General features: G+C 41.3%; 1 protein-coding gene across 5 annotated transcripts in view; it reads right to left on the reverse strand.

The window, feature by feature from the left end:
* col14a1a (collagen, type XIV, alpha 1a) overlaps positions 1–25642 on the reverse strand; it is a 173418-nt gene that overhangs the window by 98573 nt on the left and 49203 nt on the right. For all 5 annotated transcript variants that reach the window (XR_010896578.1, XM_067402626.1, XM_067402607.1 and 2 more), the window contains 13 exons: positions 23122–23277; positions 22864–22983; positions 21419–21583; positions 21053–21214; positions 20813–20970; positions 12245–12374; positions 10715–10857; positions 10345–10474; positions 6534–6673; positions 5221–5347; positions 3420–3559; positions 624–756; positions 314–361 (listed from right to left, as the gene is read on the reverse strand). Coding sequence is in view for 4 of the 5 variants with exons in the window: in XM_067402626.1 (XP_067258727.1) it covers positions 314–361; positions 624–756; positions 3420–3559; positions 5221–5347; positions 6534–6673; positions 10345–10474; positions 10715–10857; positions 12245–12374; positions 20813–20970; positions 21053–21214; positions 21419–21583; positions 22864–22983; positions 23122–23277 (1752 nt within the window). In the remaining variant the exon portion in view is untranslated. The remainder of the gene's footprint in view (positions 1–313; positions 362–623; positions 757–3419; positions 3560–5220; positions 5348–6533; positions 6674–10344; positions 10475–10714; positions 10858–12244; positions 12375–20812; positions 20971–21052; positions 21215–21418; positions 21584–22863; positions 22984–23121; positions 23278–25642) is intronic.

Genomic DNA, 25642 nt, shown 5'->3' on the forward strand with positions numbered 1-25642 from the left:
AGGACGTTTGAAAGCAGGTGTCTATCAGCAGACGAGTCAAGCAGGCGTCTTTCAAATGCTCCGATGTATATCTGTGTAAGTGCTCGGTGAAGAGCGTCACTGATGACTATTTACAACATGTTTTTGAAACATTGATCGTTGAAGCCAATCACAGACATATCCGATGAGCCATGAACACAATGGCCAATCAGAAGTGTTTATGAATCTGCTCAACAGCGCTCAAAGTGTCACATTTTTAAAATTTCAGTACTGACTAGGTATCAAAGTCTGTACTTTTGACAACTTTAGTACAATGAAGTCACATTTTTCTTACTTGCTGTAGTGGAGGGAATGGTGGTTGGAACTTCTGTGGTCCAGTCCACTGCAACAAACAAAACAAACAAAACAAATACAAAAAAAGTCAAAGCAAAACAACAACGAAAAGCACAATAAAGCATGGCAAAGCAAAACAAATCAAAACGAACAAAAAACAATGCAAATCAAAGCAAAACAACAAATCAAAGCAAAATAAAGCAAAAAAAAGTAAAGCAAAGTAAAACAAAACAAAACAATTAACCAGTTTGAGATCATGTAAATTAGCTAGTTGGTGTTAAATAGTTAAACAACTTTACTGGATCTCTTACATGTATTCTCAAGCACATCCACAGTGTTGCTCTCTGTTTCATCTTTATAGATGGCTGACAGTGACACCTTATACTCTGTAAACGGACTCAAGTCTTGAATCACATATGAGTCCACAGCTCCATTCAGCATCATCTTTATAAACACACAAACACAAAAGCACTCAGTTATAACACAGTGGGGATCATATGGATGTTGCTGAGATTCTTTTAGAATGCGTGGGGGAAAAATAGCCAATAGCCTATAGTTTAGGTCATACTTGACAGCAAAAAAGATGCTTTACAGTCAACTGTAAGGATTTATCACAACCATCTTCACCCACATGTGCAGACTTCCCAGAATCTGAGGGTGGTGATGAGGAAAATGGCCATTAGTTCATTTCTAGAGCAAGGCCGCATCAATTTCAGCAAAGTTTCATTCATCCAAATGTGTTTTTTTTTTACTCAAAATTATGTACATCATTGTGCAGAAGATAAGCCAAAAGTGTTTTCAGCTCATTTTCCCACAAATGTAACAGTAGCACCAACAGAACAAAATCAGTAAACAGGTATAAATGTTGATGGCTGCTCAGATATACCATCCCAACAACGAGAACATGCACTAAAAAGCAAGTCTGCTATCAAGACAGCTTTGGATCTCAGTCAGCTCTGGGCCGTCCTAGCAAACCCATGTGAGTAAATATGTGTTTCTGGGCTCACTCCTCTGCTCTGGGACATGAAACTCCAGCCACATTCCAGTTTGCCTCACAGCATGTTATTATTTTCTGCTCTGGTGGCTCTTGGTAAACATATCGACCTGCGGTGCTATCTATAAAAACCAGCTGCACTGACTCCTGGCCAGTAATAAAAACTTTCTCCATCACACACACTTACACACGCTTGTGTCTGTGGTCATGCGTGGCAAGGAGAGCAGTGACGGGACGTGTTCAGTATGCTGGTGGTTGTTTTGGTGTTTGTGAAGGCCGGTGACTGGTCATTTCTAATAGAGAGTAACAGTTGGCCCCAGGCTCCGGGTTACGAGAAAGTATTGATTGACTCATAAATCATTTTCAAGGAGCCCATAAAAATCATATTTCACTTTCTCCTTTTCAACATATATAGTTTGTTGAAATTAATATATGGCAACTGATGTGAAAGAAAGAAAGAAAGAAAGAAAGAAAGAAAGAAAGAAAGAAAGAAAGAAAGAAAGAAAGAAAGAAAGAAAGAAAGAAAGAAAGAAAGAAAGAAAGAAAGAAAGAAAGAAAGAAAGAAAGAAAGAACAGAGAAACAATGTAGAAAACTCAAACAGAAAAAAGAGACTGATCCAAGAGTTCATGGTTTGGCTGGTTAGCATATGCCCCTCCTGGTAGATGGCATGACTACACTATTCTACTGCCAAAAAGCATCTTTCAGAGATGTGAGCTCCAGGCCAGCATCGACCATTCAGCTCTCATGTACCCGCAGAGAACAGCTTTATCTTGGCCGGTCCTTCAGGAATTCACTGCTGGCTCTTATGTAGAAAGTGTTTAAACATGAGGTGTAATTCGTTTTGGGTAAATCAAATGGGCAATCTTTGGTCTTATTAATCTATTACTTTTTCCAAAGCTAATAGATTTGGCTTAAGGTCTATGTTAAGTTTCATAACTTTATTTACATTGAAATTAAATCCTGCACTAACTTGACTGAACTATTTGCTTGTTTATTTCCTATTTTAGTTTTATATTGAAATGGTCTGAAACAAGGTAGTTGTTTTTACTTTAAACAACATCTTACGAGACGCAACTGACAAATGCATTGACTAGCGCTGTCATGGGAATGTCTTAAATGTTAAAAGGACAAAGATATCACTTTCCTCAGCAGATATTAAAATTGATTTTGTGATTATGATTGACCTGAAGAATATCAGCTAGATGCAGGTAATGCACTCACTTAGTCGATCTCTCTCTCATAATACTCTATTCTACATATTACGATGAGTTTCAATGAAGCGACTCAACGTTCCTGTGTGACGATTTAGAATTAGTAACGGAGGCTTGGGCTCAACTGTTAAACCGTCAACATGAGATTTGAATCCACGGCAGAAGGAAGTATTCCCTTAAAAAAGAGGGTTTTTAAAAACAGTCTGCTGTTGTTTCTTATTTATTTACACACCTATGGCCGAATCATAGCTGTGCTGATATACAGCCATATTGCACGGCTACTCGTGTGATATTGCTCATATGTTATGTTATGTTATGTTATGTTATGTTATGTTATGTTATGTTATGTTATGTTATGTTATGTTATGTTATGTTATGTTATGTTATGTTATTGAAGTAATGTTCAAGTTCGTGGGGAAGGAAGAAGACAAAGGGTCGGTGTGGCGAGGGGGGCGTGGTTCAGCGAGGTCTGCAACTGGAGAGAGTGTCGGGAGACGCGTGGTAAGTGAGTGGGTTAAATGTAAATTACAAACACCTGTTTCTCATTCCAGTAATTGGCGCGGAGACAGGATAAAACACCAGGAGAAACAGGTGTTTGTAATTTACATTTAACCCACTCACTTACCACGCGTCTCCCGACACTCTCTCCAGTTGCAGACCTCGCTGAACCACGCCCCCCTCGCCACAGTTATATGTTATGTTATGTTATGTTATGTTATGTTATGTTATATGTTATATGTTATGTTATGTTATAATATAACATAACATAACATAACATAACATAACATAACATAACATAACATAACATATTATATTATATTAATACAGAAAATATACCCCCTTAGTACATCCTTAGTTAGTTTTAGTACAACACTTATCGTTATAGTTGTAAACAACTGACCTCCATCTCATCTCCTCCTCCAGTGGGTGACCAGGCCATCTTATAAAGCACCACATCCCTGGCAGGATGTGACCAGCTCACCCGGAAACTCTCTGAGGTGACCTCTGATGTAATCAGGCTAAAAGGGGCTGGCACAAGCTCTGATTGAGACAGAATCAAGCATGGATAAGCAATCCAACATCCTTTGTTGAACTATCAGTTTTATCACAAAAAAAAATAACTATGTTAAATGGATTATGTAAAAATTAAGAGTAGTACAGTTAAAATAATAATAATAATAAATCAGTATTTTGTCTAAAATATGTAAACATCATTAAAACAAGATAGATTTACCATATTGTTTAAGATAGTAAAGCTTGTTTTCAGAGAATACTGCATTTACTGAATTAAAGGGTTAGTTCACCCAAATATGAAATTTCTGTCATTAATTACTCACCCTCATGTCTTCCAAAGCCGTAAGACCTTCGTTCATCTTCGGAACATAAGATATTTTTGATGAAATCCAAGAGGAATATGACTTGTCCATAGACAGCAATATAATCATAAGTCGACATGACTGCAGTGGTTCAAACTTAATTTTATGAAGTGACAAGAATACTTTTGCGCAAAAACAAAACAAAACGAAGGACTTTACTCAAATTTTTCCTCTTCCCTGTCAGTCTGTTAGTAGTGCAAGCATTGCAGAGCTTTGTCTGAATACTGACTCATCATTGGCCAGCTCCTGCGTCAGCATCACATGAATGCATCGTGATGCTCATGTGAACAGCGTCGGCCAATACTGAGCCGGCATTCGGATTTCATCAAAATTATCCTAATTTGTGTTTGAAGATGAACGAAGGTCTTACAGGTGTGAAACGACATTAGGGTGAGTAATTAATAGGGATGTGCAACAGCGATCCAGTACTCGAGTACTCTACCATGAATCGACTCGTTTTTGAAACCTATCGATGATCGAAATGAAAATTTGCCAAAAATGGCCATCCCTTGTAATTAATGACAGAACTTTCATTTTTGGGTGAATTAGCCCTTTAAATATATTTTTATTACTCCACCATTTGCATTAATTTAGGTCTGTTTATTTAGGTCTGACCATTCGGAACCAGGCTTCGGAACGACATGAGGGTGAGTAAATTATGTATTTGTGTGATTGTGTGAATTATGTGTGTGTGTGAACTAATCTTTTAAACTATTTCATTTTGATTCAGTGAATGAACTCCTGAACATTCTCATCTCCACAGAGCGAATGGCATTTACCATAACAATCACTTTTAAATTCAAACGTATCCCCTAGAAATTTCACAGCATAACCTGATTACTACAACGACAAAGTCAGGACACCCACAGAACAATGAAACTCAGGAAATGAAGGCCCAGATCTATTATAGATTCCAGCAGCCAATCAATGATTACTGAATGCAACAGGCTGCCTAGAAAGTGATGCTTTGTCCAGGACAGAGAAAGCATCCATTTCTGCTTTCCAGCTGGAGTAAATTGCAGACTCTGTGTGCAGGGAAAATTGTAAATTCTGTTGGAGGAGGTAAATACTGAAAAAATATGCACATACATGTACATGTTAAATCAGAAATGCTGCGAGTAGACGAGACTTGTTCTTGCCCGTGCTCATGATAATGAATACCAGTGGGCCCTGTCTCTTCTGTGCTTGACATAATAATTTGCATAAATCCACACCCACCGACCAGGATATGCTGGCATCCTCAATGCAACTGACAAAACAGAATCACTGAATTCACCCATTTAAACATTTTTAAGCAGCTCACTGGCAGGGATCAAACAGTCTCACTTGTAGTGAATCCGCCACTGAGAGCCTCTGATTGGCCGCTGTCGTAGAGAGCAAAAACAGCAACGGTGTACTCTGTTATGGGTGACAGATTCTTCAGGTACACATTCGTGACGGGACCCAACTCCACCTGAAGAGAAGAAAAATAATGCATAATGCATCTATCTTTATAAAATTATGGAATGGGTGAGTAAATTAATATAGTGATTAATAATATTTTAAATATATATATATATATATATATATATATATATATATATATATATATATAAAAATATAAATATTAAATATATTTATATATATGTAAAATTATACATGCATACATATATAAAATAAAATAAATGAAGAGTTTGGTTCCAAAACGCGATAAACGTTTAAAAATTAAAAAAATTTAGTTTCCGCCAAAATCAGTATTGTATCTGGTCGGTATTGAAAAATCATTTATTAATTTTGCGCAAAATGCGATATCCGTCATGTTATTCTGTCATGTTTTCTCCCTTTCTTTCCAAAACGCGACAAACACTACTCTCCTTTCTCTGCAGAACATGATATATCCGCTCATCCAATCACAGCGCACCATTCCACCCACTGTAAACATTGAAGGCTTTTTTAAAAGCCGTTTTTAATACCAGTGTACTTGGCAAATGTGTTTATTTAACTGTGCGGTGGCGCCAAATACTCTTTAATCGGTAATGACAAATAATTTATAACATTAACAACATGACCCTCTTGAATTCATTTTGGGAGCGACGGCTGAATGTATTTTAAGTAAAATGCCTGTATATAAGATACATATTGGCAAAGTTTAGACACTGTCATATATGTGTATCAACTTACTTTGTTGTGTATTTACAATATGAAAAATGACTTTTATATTGATGGATTAATTGCATTTTGGAAAAAAAAGTGTCATGGATTTATTGCATTTTTGGGAAAAAATAATATGTTTTTATAATAAACTTTTAAAATCAAAATGTAGATTGAATTTTTAATGCTTTTATAACCAAAAGATGCTATGTGAACATTTGAAACAGAAAATAGTGGTTTTCATCTTGCCACTTTCTTGGTAAAGAAAACACCTTTTTACTCAAATTAATCAAAATGGAGTTGGAACCAAACTCTTCAAATTCAGTATTATTTAAATAGTATTTTATACTTATTCATTCTTTATAAATATATTACATTTTACTAATATTCAATCATTTTAATTCTATATACTGTATATGGTTAACTGGGTTTGAGAGTGAACAAGTGCTTGTTTGTTAACAGAGAAACAACTGTTAGTCATGTATTGTAGGTTCTGCTGTAATGATCACCTCATTGGTCTGGACACCATCTGTCTTGATATACAAGACACGGTAGCCCTTAACTTTATTGGACACTGCATCCCAGTTGAGTCGGACAGAGCTGTGGTCAACTTCAGTGACCCGCAGGTTGCGTGGAGGTCTCAGGGATACTGCAGGTAGATATGGATTAATGGGCACTAAGACTTACTGAATATTCAAGATATTTTACTGCAATGGAATTAAGTGACATTATTATAGCATTAAAGTCACAATGAAAGCCTTGCCCTGAAATTTATGAGAATTAGAGCATTAAGATGATGGTTTAATTTAAACTTTGGTAGCAAGAAATTTAATTATAGCTGTTAAAGGGGACCTATTATGAAAAATTCACTTTTACACGGTGTTGAACATAAATGCGTGTTGGCAGTTTATGTACACAACCACCTTATAATAATAAAAATCCACCCACTCCTTTTTTTAATCCCCATAAAACCTCAAAAGTCTTGTAGAAAAGGCCGTTTTCTTTTTCTGAGCAATGTGATGCCACATTGTACAGTCCCTGCCCATGACCGCTGACGGACTGCTGCCATATTAGCATAGTTTCTGCCCTGAGCGAGTTGTACACTGTCCACCATTGTCTCAACGCCAGAGCAGCTGTAGAGACAAGATTGTCTCGATTGTTGTTGGATGTAAGAGTGAAAATATCAGTCTTCATTTACTCCCGACATCTGAAGGCGCAGTGGATTTGTTGTTTTTGAAGTGCCCCACAGATCTAATACAAACATGCGATTTCTATCCCTGCTGTTTACGTTCACACGACTGTGTTTGTGAACTTTGTTTGTTTTTGGCATAACCTTGTGTGTATTTGACAGTTTAAACACAATAAGACATGAAAGTTAGTTTAATACACACGCGCCTTCTGACAGCTAGCTTTCTATGTGTGCTTTAGATGTGTGCTTTCAGAAAACGACAAATTAGAAGTTTAAACTGATATGGCTTTAAAATGCATGTAGATAATAAACTTTCATGGTGAAGAAGACCTTCAATGTCCGTGAGCGTGATATAGATGATAATCAAAACCAAGCAGATGTTTTGTTTGTATTTGGCAGAGTATCCAATGCAGGCAGGAGCTGTTGAAGAAAACTCCTTCCTGGAAAGGGGGTGGGGAGCAGCAGCTAATTTGCATTTAAAGACAAATGCACAAAAACAGCATGTTCTTGCATGCACTCAAAAATGGGTATTTACAGCATGTAATAAATGATCTGTGGGGTATTTTGAGCTGAATCTTCACAGACACATTCTAGGGACACATGAGACTTAAATTACATTTTGAAAAAAGGGGCCTAATAGGTCCCCTTTAAGTTTGATGCATTTTAATGAATCAGTTAAAACTGCCAGTTTCAATAAATTGTATTTTTCCATTTATAAAACTATATATACTATCATTCAAAAGTTTGGGGATAGTACGATTTTATACACTTATATAGCATGGATGCATTAAATTCATTAAAACTAACAGTAAAAACAATTATAATGGTACAAAAGATGTTTGAAAAGTGCGTTTGAACTTTCAATTCATCAAAGAAGTCTCTAAATATATATATATATATATATATATAGTTTCTACAAAAATATTAAGCAGCACAACTGTTTTTCAAAATTGATAATAATAAAAAAATGTTTCTTGAGCAGCAAATCTGCATATTAGAATGATTTCTAAAGGATCTTGTGACACTGAAGATCAGTGATGGGAATAACGGCATTATAAATAAACGGCGTTACTTTTTTCAGTAACGAGTAATCAAACAAATTACTTTTTCCCTTGTTACAACGCCATTACCGTTACGCTCAATAAAATGCAGCGTTACTATAATTGAGCTCACTGAAGCGGTTTTCATCCGAGTAGCCATAGGACCTGCAGAGTGCGAGCTCAAACCAGAAAACCCTTTGTGACATGCTGGATTGAAAATAGGTGAAATAAGCTTTTTCTAGTCGACTAGTAGTTGTTCATTTAAGCCATTAGTTGATTAATCACATTTATATTAATTTAATTGCTTAAATATTGGAGAGAATAACCATAATAATAATAATTAGCGTTTACGTGATATAGCACTCAAGTGCACGCATAAAGCTTGCCATAAAAAACCGGCAAAAGTGATGATTATTAATGTGATAAAAACAGCAAGGAGACATTTTAATTGTTAATAAATTAATGTTTTCTGAATCAGTGTCGGCTGCGAAGATGAAGTTCACATTGCTGACTCTCATCATCTCCGCATGTGGACGCGCCTAGAGAGAATATGCATTTCATTCGGATTACATAATCAGAGAGTAGCCTATTTCTTTTTTTTTTTTTCTTTTTTTTGAAGTTTAATTTAAAAGTGAACATTTCAAGCTTTCTATAGATATATTTCTCATGTCTGTGAGGCAAGCAGCCTATACGCTGAGTTTTGGTTCATTTAGCCTATAAGACGTGCTCCAGTTAATGTGCAAGTGATTGCGCCGGCGCCTCCATGCCATAATTATATTGTCTGCTATATTTGCTACTTATTTATTAAATCCAGGTAATTGGTTGATTAAACATTGATTAAAATTAAGATACAATTTTTACAAAATGAAATTCATTTTAAAGAAAGGCTTTCTACAAGACAAAACTTGATGAAGAGATCAAAATCATGTCTGACCCACTCCATGTCTCCCGATATATTGCGCATCTTATGATATCCTCTTACTCATGCTGTTCACTTTTCATAATCAAATAGATGAAATTAAAAAAAAAAAATAACATTATAATAGGCATTTTAAACATAAATATGAAACTAAAAATGTTTGTTTTAATGGCTACCAGCATGTAGTAAAGTACAGAGAAAATTCATGCGAGCAAGAGCGGATCATGAGTCGAGTCGGATCAAGCATAATTAATTTATTTTAATTTATTTTTTGTTGGCCAGTTGTGGTCTGTGCAATAAATATTGAAAGTTCTAAACCATCTATTTTGTTTTATTGTTCCACTATAGTAATGTTATATTTACAATAATATATTGAATTTGATAGGCGTCATTGTCCCACAGCAACATTAAAATAGTGTAGATTAGTGTATACTGTTTTATAATAATTTTTTTTTTTTTTCTATTTAGTGTCCATTTCATTCAACATATTTAATATTGGGGGCATCCAAGTTATTTGACATATTTTTTTATGTTTTTTAAGTAACGCAATATTTACTTTCCCTGGTAATTAGTTACTTTTATAATGATGTAACTCAGTTACTATTTGTGAGAAGTAACTAGAAACTATAACTAATTACTTTTTTAAAGTAACATGCCCAACAATGCTGAAGACTGGAGTAATGATGCTGAAAATTCAGCTTTGCCATCACAGGTTGTTAAAATGGAAAACAGTTATTTTAAATTGTAATAATATTTCAAAATATTACTGTTTTACAGTATTTTACCAAATAAATGCAGCCTTTGTGAGCAAAAAGTACATCTTTTAAAAGCATTAAAAAACCTTACTGAACCTAAACTTTTGAATGGTAGTGTATATTAAACCTTTAATTTTAAGCCATTTCAGAACAAAAACATGAATATTGAGATATATTTAAAATATTATTAAAAGACTAAAACTATTGAAGTATTATTGAATTTATCTATATCATTACTTGGGTCACCTTTAAACTCATTATTGTGTTATTGTTCATTATTCTGAGTAACCACTTTATCTGTGCACTTTATCTATGAATTCAAAACAGAACCATTAAACACTGGACATTATATAAACACAGTTTAAAAGAAAACACATTGCATGTTTAAATTTAAAACAGACTGGCCCGGACACTCACTGGTGGTCTCCTGAACAGTAACAGGATCACTGGCCTCCTCTCCGAACATGGCATAGACCGTAACGGTGTACTCTGTGTCAGGAATCAATCCCTTCAGTTCCACATCAGTCACCGTCTCATCCACCTTTAGCTGTATCACAAAAACAACAGCAACACCTTTAGAGCAGTATAAAGGCTGCTGAAACATAGATAAAAAAGTGCAACCAAGGGAACTCAAACGTGATGATTGTTATTCTTCTTCTACAGCTCCCATGAAAAGAGTGTAACACTGAAGCTACTATTTTGGTGGAAGTGTCATCATGCCAGCACGGGCTTAACGTTTACTCAAACACAAGACAGGCACACTCACAAAGACAATTTGCAGCCTCACCTCTCTTTCATCTGTAGTCTCACTGCTCAGTGGAGCGTAAAGGATCATGTACCCAGAAGCCCCTTCTGCATCCCTCCAGCGGGCTCTCATGCTGTTGTCTGTCACTTCGTACAGCTCGAGATCACTCACTGTGGGTAGAGCCACTGAGATACACATATACATACAAATCAGACATCAATACTTAACATAGATGGACAGTCAGACATGTTTTGTTTGTGTTTGCATTTGTGTGAGCGTGTACAATACAATACTTTTTGTGTGGCACAAAAACAAAATAACAGCTTTATTCAACAATATCTAGTGATGGGCGATTTCAAAACACTGCTTCATGAAGCTTCGAAGCTTTATGAATCTTTTGTTTCGAATCAGTGGTTTGGAGCATGTATCAAACTGCCAAAGTCATGTGATTTCAGTAAAGGAGGCTTCGTTACGTCATAAGTGTTTCAAAACATTAAGAAATTGCAATGGTTCATGTGACTTTGGCAGTTTGATTCATGCTCTGAACCACTGATTCGAAACAAAAGATTCGTAAAGCTTTAAAGCTTCATGAAGCAGTGTTTTGAAATCGCCCAAATTTGGCACACAAAAAGTATTCTTGTTGTTTCATAACATTAAGGTTGAACCACTGTAGTCACATGAACTGTTTTAAATACGTCTTTAGTAGCTTTCTGGGCATTTGAAAGTGTAAATTAACTTGCTGTCAATGCAGGCCTCACTGAGCCATCGGGTTTCATCAAAAATATATCAATTTGTGTTCCGAAGATGAACAAGAGTCTTACGGGTGTGGAACGACATGAGGGTGAGTAATTAATTACAGAATTTTCATTTTTGGGTGAACTAACCCTTTAAGTTTACTTTTTTTTTTTTTTTTAAGCATAATTATAATAAAATGTGTTTAATACTTTAAAAAATATATATTTAACAGCATTTTAAATTGAAATTATACTTCAAAAACATGTTTTAATATCTAATATCATTTAGCTTTTAATTTAATGTTCTTATTTATGTATCCTGTTTTACTGAGGAAAAAAACTTATTCTGAAAATTTTTTGCAGTGTATTTTTTTCAGAGTCTGGATACGTGTGTTTTTGCGCTGAATGGATGAAGTGCGTTCTGAGTTGGATTCTGGGAAGAGTGTGATAGTTAGAGATGACTTGGAGTGTGACAGAAATAGATTTTTCTTCTGGAACAAGTACACATGGACAGTCTTTACCACAACACTTTCTTCTACCACAAGCCAAAAACTTCAAACATCTTAATCATTCACTAAATACTGCAGACTTCAGTCCTGCCTTGTTGAGATGACTGACAGACATTTCCTATAAAGTATTGGTTAGGAAATAAACACTGTATATAAGAAGGTGCTGATAGAATTCCACAGTAAAGGGTATTTAGGAAAAATATAGGCATGTGGTTTGTGGGTAATTACTGTTTTACAGTGAAATTTTGAAGGACACAAGTCTGTAACACATGTGCTTTGAGATGTTCAGTAGTCAATGTTGGTTATGGCAAGTTTTGAGGATGACTCACGTGTGATCTCGTTTCCTCTGAGAGCACCACTTGCTGCGCTGCGGTACAAAGCGAACACAGCAATCTCGTATTCAGTCAGAGAGTTCAAATTCTGCAGGACAACTGAATTCTCTGTGCCGCCCACCACAATCTGTACAGCAAGACAACAGCAGTTTGTGACGAACAGCACAGCAGTTTGAAGAATGATTATGAAAAAAAATAAGACCAAAAGCCTCAACAGTGTTAAATAACGTGGCAAAGTGCAACACATAATATTTATAGTATTGTGCTGTCATTCATCACAAAAACTAGAAATAGAACAAAGGAGATAAAAGAAGCATAATAAACTGGCACTAAGAAGTATTTTGACATTTAAGCCACAGTTAAAAATGTAAGACTGTCATTGCTCTAGATAACAAAATATCAAAACAAGTGGTGTTTATTTTAAAGAAAGAAAAGAACAAAAATGACTTCTAAAAGACTGACTGCTGAACATTTGGAGAACATCAGTTGACATGAGTAGTAGGACCTCTGACAATAAGATCATCTATCTTCCCAAACACATTGTTGTCTTTTACCCTTTCGGTCAATTTTTATTCACCCTCATGTTGTTCCAAACCTGTATTTGTTTATTTATTTTGTGGAACACAAAAGAAGATATTTTGAGAATACAAAAGAAAACTAAAGTTTCACACAAAATGTCTTTGTCCATACAATGAAAGTCAGTGGGGTCCAGTGTTGGTGGTGACGCATTTCAAGTAACTTGAGTTACGTAATCAGATTACTTTTTCAAGTAATGCATTACTTTTTCAATTTACAACAAAATATCTTTTACTTTTTCAAATATGAAACGCAAGTTTACTTTTTCACATTTATTGCCTGACAGCTGTCCTGTCCCCATGTTGAGAGAAAAAAAGTGTCTCACTTTAATCTCACTTTATTAATCAATGTCTTTGCGACTGACCAATGATCTAATTCAACCATACTAATAAGCAAATATTACTTTAGATTAGATTTAGAAATAAGAGTGTTGAACTTTCTTCTCCTGCATCCTATTCTTCTTTAATCAGCATAGCTTAAACGTTTGTTTGAGCTGCGCCCTCTACTGTACAGGCGTGAATTAAGCTTTAGGCTTATTCATTTCACTTCTGGTTTGAAAGGACCTTAACATTTGCCAAAAAAAATATAACTTTTTTTGTTGTTATTAAAAACAAAAAAGCAAGCCCAGCCCAGGTAAAAGTAACGCAAAAGTAATGTAACACATTACTTTCCATAGGGTAACTAAGCATCGCACTTAGTTACTTTTTAGGAAGTAACAAAAGATTGCAATGCAATCGGTGGGGTCCAATGTTGTTTTGGACCTCACTGACTTTCATTATATGAAGAGAAACATTCTTCAAATTAAAGCTGCAAGCAGCAATGAAAGGGCCCTCGCACCCATGCCACCACCACCCGGTGGCTTTAGTAAAAAAGAGCAAGGTGGGCAATATATAAGTACATAAATATAGGCGGATAATGTCAGTCATTTGGCATGTAGATGTCTTCAGACATGTCTTGCATGATTTAATGTGTTTCTAGCATGTTTGGAACTTCATGGCATTTTGAAATGTGTTCCAGGGAATAAATTATAGTGCAAAGCATGCTACTTCCTGTTGCCAACAGGTGGCGCTATGACTAACTGAATATTGGCATATAGATGTATTTAGGCCAGGACTCTAATCACAGATCAGACACTGTATGCCTGAGTTCCCTTTCAGTCGGTCACGTTCGACGTACGTCAGTAGTGACCGACGAATTGGGATATCGCTTAGAGAGCCCTATCATCTTCGTGTAAACTAAAACAAGCCAATGGAATTGGCGTGCGATATTTGCATAATGCGCACCGCCCCCGACAGGTGTATATAAATAGGAAGCAGATGCAATCGCACTCTGTCTTTCGCTTCGGAGCCATTCACTGGTGTCCTGTTTTAGAAGACTCCTTTCTTCGTTTGTTTTATTCTAAAACATTGCCTCAGAAGAGGATTTACAGCGAGCTTTCAGTGCTGGTGAAAGGGCACGTTCAGCGAGGTCGCGAGTCTCCGAGGAGCTGAGCTATAAGCTCGAAAACTGCTGTTTTCACAGCAACACAAAGAGCGTGTGCGTGTGTAGCGATTTGGGCCGGTTCCTCGGTGTGTCAGGGAGTGGTGTACCTGACACATCGCGTCGCTCCCTGGGTGCTTCAGCACGAGTGAGTTGACTTCCCCTTCTAAAAGAGCTTTACAGACGAACCCTGACAGTATGTCATTTCGTCTGTGCGTTAATGGGTGCGGTCGTTCCCTGGTCCCTGCTGATGGGCACAATCGTTGCATCTCGTGTTTGGGCATTCTGCACGCTGAAGCAGCTTTTGTGGATGGTTCATGTTCCCATTGCGGGAACATGACTATCGCGATGCTGAGGTCGAGACTCTCCTTCCTGAAGTCTCAGGAAGCGGGGGTCCCCTCTCCTATGCCGCGTACGACCGTTTTTTCCGGCCCCGGGAACCGGAATGACGGTACGGCGCTGTATAGGAAGGGTGACCGGAGGATTACGGTCAGGGCTTCCCCGCCGAGCGGAAACGCTCCTCGGGCCCCTGCCGCCTCATCAGCACCGCAACCCATCGTGCCACCGTTGGTTTCCGCTGGGCCCTCTACGGACTGTCCAGCCGTTACCTTTGGTGTGCCGGCGGCGGATCAGATGTCGATCGCTGCATCGGAAGGTGAGCCTGAGTCCTCGGGGGAGGATTCGGACGCGCTGCCGCCCGGGACGGTAGCGTTGCCCGAGTCGGATCCCGAGCTTACGGCTGTGCTCTCCCGGGCCGCCTTGTGCGTCGGGCTTGAGTGGAACCCTCCACCCTGTCCCGGCCCATCTCGGTTGGACGATTGGTACTTGGCGGGGGTCACGCTGGTCAAATCCAGCGTCCCCCCCAATGCCTTTCTTCCCGGAAGTACACGATGAGGTGACCAGGTCTTGGCAAGCTCCGCTTGGGGCTCGTACAGGGCCTGGTCCCTCGTCCGCCTTCACCTCCCTGGACGGCGGGCTAGCCAGGGGGTACGCGAAGATCCCGCCAGTCGAGCGGTCTGTTGCGACGCAGTTGTGTCCAACGGCCGCTGGCTGGCGCGGTGAGCCGCGTCTCCCGTCCCAGGCCTGTGAATTCTCAGCCGGTCTGACTGAGAAAGCTTACAGTGCCTGTGGGCAGGCTGCCTCTGCCCTGCACGCGGTGGCCCTTTTGCAGGTCTATCAGGCAAAAGCGCTGTCGCAGATGCCCCAGGAAGGTCCTGACCAACAGCTGCTTGGGGAGCTGCGCGCTGCCACTGACCTTGCCCTCCGGGCAACGAAAGTGACAGCGCGTTCTGTTGGCCAGGCGATGTCTACTCTAGTAGCCCAGCAACGCCACCTCTGGCTGACCTTGGCAGACATGAGGGAGACCGACAAACATCGGTTCCTGGATTCCCCCGTGTCTCCGGTCGGCCTTTTCGGCGACGCGGTGGAGAGCTGTGCCCAACAGTCCTCCGCTGCACAGAAGCAGGCTGAGGCTATCAGACATGTCATGCCACGGCGGTCCGCTGCTGCCTCCACCCAGCCGCCCGTGGCTCAGCCTCAGCCCGCTCGTCGCCGAGGGCGCCCGCCTGCGTCTTCCTCCGCCCCTGCTAAGTTGGCAAAGCAGCAGCCTACACCAGCCAAACAGCAGGGTGCCGGGCGCGGACGTGGTGCCCAGCCCGTCTCTGCCAGCCAGGTGGCAAGCGGTCGGGAAAACTCGGCCCTGAGACGGGCGACCTGGAGCGGAAGGTTCCTGCCATTTGGGAGAGTATTCCATCTGCTCTCCCACCCCCGGAGGAGGGCCGGGGGGGATTTTGTGGCGGCTGTCCATCTACCGCCGCTGGCTCTCCGGAGTCCAGCGGTACCCACTTTGCCACAAAAGGAGCAGTTTCCTCAAACTCCAGGTCACAACAGGGGGTGTCTGCCAGTGTGCCAGGCTCCGCCTCGCTGCTGTCAGCTCCCTCCCCATTCGCCAGCAGGTGGCAGTGTGATGGTGCAGACCGCGTCCCGTGCGCCGTCTCCCATGCACACTGCTGCCTCGCAGAGTCTGACCCCACTCCGGGCCGCCCCCAAGCTGTCCGGGTCGGGTCCCTCTCTGCCTTGCTGCCCCACCCCCGGTGCGTCTGTGGTGCCTTTGGTCCTGCTGGCTCAGTGTCTGGAAGCATGGAGCACGCTCCCCAGCCTGTCCAGTTGGCTCATTCGTACTATCAGACTCGGCTATGCGATTCAGTTCGCCCGGCGTCCCCCGGTCTTCAGGGCTGTCCACTTCACTCCGGTGTCGTTGGACAGTGCTCCTGTTCTCCGGGTGGAGATTGCTGTCCTCCTGGCGAAGGGCACAATCAAGCCGGTCCCTCCAGCCGATATGAAGTCGGGGTTTTACAGCCCCTACTTCATTGTACCGTAAGAGGGCGGTGGGCTACGGCCAATCCTGGACCGTCCCCAGGATTGGTTTGCAGCAAAAGACCTGAAGGACGCATACTTTCATGTCTCGATTCTGCCTCGACGCAGACCCTTCCTAGGTCGGTCTGCGTTCGAGGGTCGGGCATGTCAGTACAAAGTCCTACCCGACATGGTTGTAGCTCCCAACCGGTTGGGTCTTCAGGTCAACTGGGACAAGAGCAAACTCGCCCCCGGGTAGAGGATCTCTTGTTTCGGTCTCGAGCTAGACTCGGTCGCACGGACTGCGCGTCTCACCGAGGTGCGCGTCCAGTCGGTGTTGAACTGCCTGAGCTCGCTCAAGTGCAGGACAGCGGCTCCACTGAAAGATTTTCAGAGGCTCCTGGGGCATATGGCATCTGCAGCCGCGGTAACGCCGCTCGGATTGCTTCATATGAGACCGCTTCAACACTGGCTCCGCGGCTGGGTCCCGAGATGGGCGTGGCAGTGCGGCACGCTCCGTGTCCCCGTGACACCGAGCTGCCGTCGCACCCTTATCCGGTGGTTGGACCCTTCGTTCCTGTGGGCCGGAGTACCCCTCGAACGAGTGTCCAGGCACGCTGTGGTCTCCACAGATGTCTCTGCCACGGGATGGGGGGCCACGTACAACGGGCATGCAGTGACAGGTCTTTGGACGGGGCCTCAGCTGCATTGGCATACCAATTGCCTCGAGTTGCTAGCGGTTCGTCTTGCGCTGGCCCGCTTCAAGGAGCTGTTGTCAGGCAAGCACGTTCTAGTCCGCTCACTAAGCATTGCGGCCGTTGCGTACACCTACCGTCAAGGTGGTCTATGCTTCCGTCGCATGTTGCAACTCGCCCGCCATCTCTTGTTGTGGAGTCAGAAGGATCTGAGGTCCCTTCGGGCCACTCGTGTCTCAGGTGTGCTCAACCGTGCAGCCGACGAGCTGTCACGGCAGCATCTACTTGCGGGCGAGTGGCGGCTCCACCCCCAGGCGGTCCAGCTGATTTGGCAGCGTTTCGGCGAGGCCCAGGTAGTCCTGCTTGCCTCCCCGGAAACTGCCCTTCGCCAGTGGTTTTATTCCCTGACCGGCGGCACGCTCGGCACGGATGCCCTGGCACACAGCTGGCCCCCGGGTCTGCGCAAACATGCGTTTCCCCCAGTGAGCCTTCTCGCACAACTCATGTGCAAGGTCAGGGAGGACGGGGAGCAGGTTCTGTTAGTGGCTCCGTACTGGCCCACTCGGACCTGATTCTCAGACCTCATTCTCCTCGTGACAGCACCTCCCTGGCCGATTCCTCTGAGGAAGGACCCCTGACTCAGAGACGGGGCACCCTGTGGCACCCGCGTCCCGATCTGTGGAACCTCCACGTGTGGTCCCTGGACGGGATGCGGAGGTTCTGAGTGATCTCCCGCAAGCGGTCGTAGACACCATCACTTCCGCTAGAGCTCCTTCCACTAGGAATCTCTACGCGCTGAAGTGGAACCTGTTCGTCGAATGGTGCGCCTCTCGCCGAGAGGACCCCCGATCATGTTCGGTCGGATCCGTGCTTTCCTTTCTGCAAGATGGGTTGGAGCGAAGGCTGTCTCCCTCCACCCTCAAGGTGTATGTTGCCGCCATTGCCGCACATCACCATGCAGTTGAGGGTAAGTCCCTGGGGAAACACGATCTGATCGTCAGATTCCTGAGGGGGCCAGGAGACTGAATCCTCCTCGCCCTTCCTCCGTACCCTCTTGGGATTTGACCCTGGTTCTCACAGCTCTCCGGGGTCATCCCTTCGAACCTTTGCAATCAGTCGACCTGAAACTAATGTCTCTTAAGACGGTTCTTCTGGTTGCATTGGCTTCCCTGAAGAGGGTAGGGGATCTGCATGCATTTTCGGTCGACGAAACGTGCCTAGAATTCGGGCCCGGTGCTTCTCACGTCATCCTGAGACCCCGGCCTGGATACGTGCCCAAGGTTCCTACCACTCCCTTCAGAGATCAGGTAGTGAACCTGCAAGCGCTGCCCTCGGAGGAGGCAGACCCAGCCCTAGCTTTGCTCTGTCCCGTCCGCGCTCTGCGCGTTTACGTGGACAGAACGCGAAGCTTCAGGACCTCAGATCAGCTCTTCATCTGTTACGGAGGCCAGCAGAAGGGAAAGGCTGTCTCCAAGCAGAGGATGGCCCACTGGATAGTGGATGCCATCGCCTTGGCGTACGAATCCCAGGGCGTGCCTTGCCCGCTCGGGTTGAGAGCCCACTCCACCAGAGGGGTGGCCTCTTCCTGGGCGCTGGCTCATGGCGCCTCACTGACAGATATCTGTAGAGCTGCGGGCTGGGCGACACCTAACACGTTCGCTAGGTTTTATAGCCTACGTGTAGAGCCGGTATCCTCGCGTGTACTCGCATCCACTAGTCGGTAGACGTGTTGTACCCACTCTAAGTGTCGGCTTGCAATGCCATTCCCGCCACTGGCCGGATACGTGCATACTTTCACTCCAGTCGTGTTCCCCGCTTGGTGAACCCTGTCGAGTTCCTCCGCCTCCCCTTCGGCTCGGACATTGCGGAGTGTCTGATGCCAGGCCTACATCCGTCGCTGACGCTGTCTGTTGGCTGGGGCCCATATGTCGTGACCCCTCTACGTGAGCGGTCCCATATGTGTATTTTCCACGGTTTAAAACTCCCTACGGGCCGAGTCCGTGTCTTTCCCTTAGCAGAGCCAGCTCTGCTGTCACCTGTCAGATGAGTCTCCCCCTAACCAGGTGGAGCCATCCCAGGGACTCCATATGCGTACTGCCCCTCCGGGCCAGTCCATATGTGCATTCCCACGTAAACTCCTCCCCCATTGGGTAGGTAGTGGTTTCCGCAGCGTCCCTTACGGGTTCGCTTCCCCAGTGTGTCTAGTTTACTTAGTGGGTAGTGGTTAGACAGCAGTAGACTCTCTCGGTGTAAGCTCGCCCCCTTCACCGCCAGCCGGTGCTATGGGCGGCTGAGCTTGTGCTGGGCACTGGAAGGGGTTTCGTAACTGTGGCGCTTTAGTTGGGATCCCAATTCGTCGGTCACTACTGACGTACGTCGAACGTGACCGACTGAAAGGGAACGTCTCGGTTACGTATGTAACCCTCGTTCCCTGAAGGAGGGAACGGAGACGTACGTCCCGTCGCCACAGTTTCTGTACCCTCGCTGTAGTGCGGACACCAGTTGTCTCCTCAGCGAAAAACAGAGTGCGATTGCATCTGCTTCCTATTTATATACACCTGTCGGGGGCGGTGCGCATTATGCAAATATCGCACGCCAATTCCATTGGCTTGTTTTAGTTTACACGAAGATGATAGGGCTCTCTAAGCGATATCCCAATTCGTCGGTCACTACTGACGTACGTCTCCGTTCCCTCCTTCAGGGAACGAGGGTTACATACGTAACCGAGACGTTACAACAGCTTCCTCTTTCATGGCAAAACATCAGACTTTGTCAGGCCGCCACGGACACGCCCTTCAGCGAAAACTCAAGATCTTTGCAATTTAACATCGCTAAGGCCTTAAGATTAGACAGACCAAATATGATGTTGATTTGATAAAATCTCTAGGAGGAGTTTGTTAAAGTACAACGTCTGGCAAAATGGCAAAAACCGCAAAAAATTTGCAGAGAAAACTCAAAATATCTCACTTCCTGTTGGGTTTTGCATCCAAGGACTTTTTTTGTCGGGATTGGGTTGTTACATCTGTCTACCAAATTGCATACCTGTACATTGAACGTAGCGTGAAGGGCCCTTTATTTAATGGCTATCGAGCCATTTTTCCACACCTAATTCTGTAACCCATATCAGACGTAAATTTTCACCACTTTTTACGTGTGAAAAGTTTCATGAGTTTCCGAGCATGTTTAGGCCCTCAAAAATGCGATTCATTTCGGAGAAGAAGAAGAATTGACTGAGCAATTACAATAGGGTCCTCACACTATCGGTGCTCGGGCCCTAAATATTGTCTCTTGTCGTTCCATGGAAAAAAAAAGTCATATAGGTTTGGAGCAACATGAGGTCAAGTAAATGAAAACAGAAATTTCATTTTTGCACTAATTATCCCTTTAAGTATGAGGGAGAGAGATTAGATAGAGTAGATATAGAAAGCTGTGACAGAGCATAAGGTCTCTGATTGGTCACCTCTTCCAGAATGTCTGCTCCGGTTGGATGGTAAACCACCCGATATTTTTCCACACTTCCAGGCGCATGAGTCCAGGACACACGAAAACTGTGTGCAGTCACCTCAGAAATGACCAAGTCCTGGGGTGGGGACACAGTCTCTTCAGTGGAAGAATCTCCTGTCAATGAGGGAATCATGAGACATTAGATCCCGTCCCACACATCAGAAATGGAAGTTTAAACAGCAGGTAAAACACTCACGATTAATTTCTTTGTCCTGTTGCTCCACTCCATCACACACCTTCCTAGTCAGACCATCCACTATAGTGCTCATGATACTAAAGTCAGCCACGTTATAAACGTGTGTGTGCTCTGGTTCAGAGGCGATGGCCTTCAGCTCATTCTCATCAGCATTCTTCACACCTACGCACAACCACACATATTCAAAAAGGTCATATTCCACGTTTCTAGAATACCTGTAGGAGATAGCCAGTGTTGATAATGTATCTGTGTTGACAGTCTACAATCTTTTGGCAGATTTTCCAAATAATTATTAGTGATAAAGTTCATAAATGACCCCTGAAAAGTTCTAGTCTACACAAAGATGCATAAGGAACCCTCTAATACCAATGGCAAATAACTCGACTCCAGAACTTCTCAGAGTCTGAGCAGGTGGGATAACGTCATCCTGGGATTTGCCGTCGGTTATCAGGATTCCAATTTTGGGAACATCGGCACGAGCCCCAGACTCAGGTTTGAAGCTGTTCTCCAGGATGTAGGTAAGAGCAAGACCTAGACAGATCAAAATATTAAATTAAAGAATTTCAAAATAAGAAGTAAAGGAAAAATTGCAAGATATTAATTCACAATTATGAGAAATAAATTCACAATTATGAGGTATACAGTAAGGTTGCAGTTCTGAGGTATGAGGATGCAATTGTAAGATATTTAGTTACAATTACAAAAAGTGAACTAGTACAAGAAAAAAATTGCAATTGTCAGTTACAAAGTTGCAATTATGAGAAAATAATGAAGTTATAGAAATAGAAACAAATGTTGATATAAAGTCACAGTTACAAGAAAATTGCAGTTGTGACAAAGTTGTAATTACAAAAAGTCAGTTTGCAATTACAGTACAAGAAATGATGTCGCAAATACAAAAATGTTGCAACTGTATGTTACAAACACAATTATGTGAAATAAACACAATTATGAGGTATAATTTTGCAGTTATGAGGTATGAAGTTGCAATTGTAAATAATAAGTTACAATTACAAAAAGTGAAGTTGCAATTACAGTACAAGAAATAAATGTAACCCCATTGTGTGATATAAAATCACAATTACGAGAAAATTGCAATTGTGAGAAAATGAAATTGCAATTCTGAGATTTTTGCAATTACAAAAAAGATACAATTATGACAAAGCTGCAATTACAAAAAGTGAATTTGCAACAACAGTGCAAGAAATAATGTTGCAAATACAATTTTTTTTGCAATTGTGTGTTGCAAAGACACAATTATGAGAAATAAACTCACAATTATGAGATATAAGGTTGCAGATCTGATGTATGAAGTTGCAAGTGTAAGATATTAAGTAACAATTACAAAAGGTGAATTCGCAATTACATTACAAGAAATAAAAAAAATGTTGCAATTGTGTGTAACAAAGACACAATAATGAGAAATTGTGTCACAATTATAAGAAATAGTCACAATTGTGAGATTTAAAGTCAGAATTACAAGAAAAATTTGCAATTGTGAGAAATAAAATTGCAATTACAAAAAGTGAAGTCGTAATTAAAGTACAAGAAACAAAGTCACAAATACAAGAAATGCTAAATAGTGCGTATAGTGCCTGGTCATGTTGGACTGGTCGTTTAGTGAATTAAACTCAGAATCTGCACACAAAATGAAATACAGCAGTTGTTTATGTGAATTAAACCCTACAGTAATGTAGAATTTGTACATCGGTACGATGATAGAACTGGTTGTGAACCGTTTCACAAGGCACAGTATATGCATTCAAGTCTCTGGAACAATGGAAAAAGTCTGGAAAAACACAGCAAATTACCTGTGAGAGTGTTACCTCCCTTGTAAGGCAGGTTTTTGACAGCATCTATTACTGCATCCTTTGTGCTGAAGCCATTCAAGTGCCACTCAATTCTTGGATCTCCGCTGTACTGGGCCAGTCCTAAAAAATAATAACACATCCAGGGAACACATTGGCACTTTATAGATCAATTGAAAAGTCATCTAAATTAATAAGTGATCCTATTTTTAGGTCAGAACATTGATTGATTAAGAATAAGAATGAATTCTTGGGACCCACCAATCCGGGTTTTGTCTATTCCCACATCGAAGGCATTGACCAGGTTTTCAAGGAACATGCGAACCAGACGGAAATTGATTCTTCCAATACTCCAAGATCCATCAACCAGGATGACAATATCTGCGATGGCAGGAGTTGTGCAGACAAACTGATCCACTGGATTATGAGAGATAGACAGAGAGAAACCAAAAGAGTGAACCTTATTGCACTTATATAGTCCCACATGGTTTTATAGATCCAAAAACATCGTCCTCTGAAGAAACAAACAAACTCAACAGCTTCTCACAAATTACACAGCAGTCTGTGAATGCAGGTACGAGTTTATTGAACCACTTTATCATTGCACAAAGTATCATCACAGGGCAAGGGAAGAACATGTTTGATTTATGAACACAGCGGTAACAATCAACCAAAGCAAAATTATTTTACTCATACAATTTTAACAGCGATAGTGAGAACAGCTCTGGGATCCACACCGGTTAGAAACAACTGATGGCATCTTGAACTCAAACTAATCATGTGTGTGTTTATCTGTCTCTGTGAGTGTGACGGTAACTCCTGGCAGTCCCACTGTGCAATAACTACACATACACACACAGCGGGGGTAAAGTGATGAAGTGTCAGGACGGGCAGTAAATCTGAGGAGCGCAGGACCACAGAGCTCAGCACTGCATCATGGGAGTCTGTTTTGTTGCTCCCTCAATAATTTATTTTCACAGAAGAACTAGCCATGAAGGCCTTATAGCATGATGCAAGTCTTCTCTATAAAAGCATTAGAGTTTGGCACCATCTACAGAGGGCTGAAATACAGAACAGGGACATTATCCAAACTCAACTAGTCGTGGATGTGAATTAAGAGAAACATGTTGACACAAAGATGGCAGTGGGGAGTAGACAATGGAGGCTCTTAATCTGTGACTAATAACATGTTTCCATGAGCTTAAAAGTGACTGATCTACATTTTAAAGAAATGTAAATGAGGCCAAAAAAAGCAAGTATTTGCTCGTCTCCATGGAACACAAAAGGTGAAAAAAATGTTCAATATGAAGGAAGTGAATGAGGATGCAAAAGAGCCATAAAAATAGTCAGTATAACTTATATGGCTTGCATTTCATTTGATATTTTTCGGTAGGGTCAGACAAAAATGTATTTTTCACAAATAATCTTCTATTTTAGTGAGATCAAAAAGATCCATTTGAAAAGAACAATTCATTCACAAATCAAATATTGCTACTCCTCTCATCTGGGTTGAATGTGAAGACTTTCAGTGAACAATTATTTACATTTTAATCTATTACCTGAAGATTTTCAGTCAATAATTATTCAAATTTTGATCCTTTGTGACAATTTTCAGTGAATAATGATATTTTGATATCGTGAGAAGATTTTCAATGAATAACAATTTAAAGTTGTATTTATTATGTGAAATTTTTAGCATATAATGATTAATTTATCTCTTATGTGAAGATTTTAAGTAAATGACAAATTTTAATTTTCAAAGAATAACGATTTAAATTTTGATCTCGAGAGATTTTCAGTGAACTATGATTTACATTTTATTTTATTGTATTTAGTGATTTAAATTTTATTGTATTTCTTTATGTATACATATTAATATACAATATACAGCTATCACTTGCGAAACGAAAATCCGATTCGGATCATGGAATCGGATACTTAAGGTAAGGAATCGGATACTTGTTATAAAATTAAAATTCCGATTCCTCTTATCGATTCCTTTGTGTGCATTTTAATATGACTTTAAACCATTTAAGTGCAAGAAGACCCGCGCAAAGTTCTCTGTGCTATACACACATCCAAAACGTGTACACAGAAAGCCGCCTCTCATACTGTACAGTGTTAATTTCGCTGACAAATAATTTTCGTCATAATTTTCGTCAACGACATTTTTTCACGGACGAAAACGAGACGATGACTAAATAAAAATGCGTTTTGAATGACTAAAACTATGACTAAAATCTACTCTAATTTTCGTCAACGAATAAAAACGAGACGAAAATGAAAGAGAGGGACGATTTGGGAAGATATCCAGTCAGAACTGCTGTCCTGTGTGGAACATTTGCGCACATTTGAATTGTAATATGCTGATCTAACCGCGGGAAACGCGGCGCTGTTGCGTGCTCTACAGGCTCGTGCAGCAGCATATCTGACATATCCGATATATGTTTACTACACAATGTTTATATGGTAGCATGTTTTAGACGGTTGTAAGAAGAATGCATATTTATCTCCCTCATGAGCAGCCTGCTACAGTGCAGACTGCAGACATTTCAGAATAAGAGTCACTGTGTATTTTGGGATGGTTTATAATTTTTATTATAATTATTTTGTTTAAACAATAAACTGTATTTAATTTAATTTCTGTTTAATTCATAGTAAACTAATGTATCTTCTGTCACATGAAGGAAAGACTAAGAACATTATTTGACACATTATTCAATATATTTTACAAGTATAAGGGTTATTATTGTTAACTAAACCTAAAACCAAAGAAATCTTC

Source organism: Chanodichthys erythropterus, chromosome 2 (genome assembly GCF_024489055.1).
Source record: "Chanodichthys erythropterus isolate Z2021 chromosome 2, ASM2448905v1, whole genome shotgun sequence".
Taxonomy (NCBI): Eukaryota; Metazoa; Chordata; class Actinopteri; order Cypriniformes; family Xenocyprididae; genus Chanodichthys; species Chanodichthys erythropterus.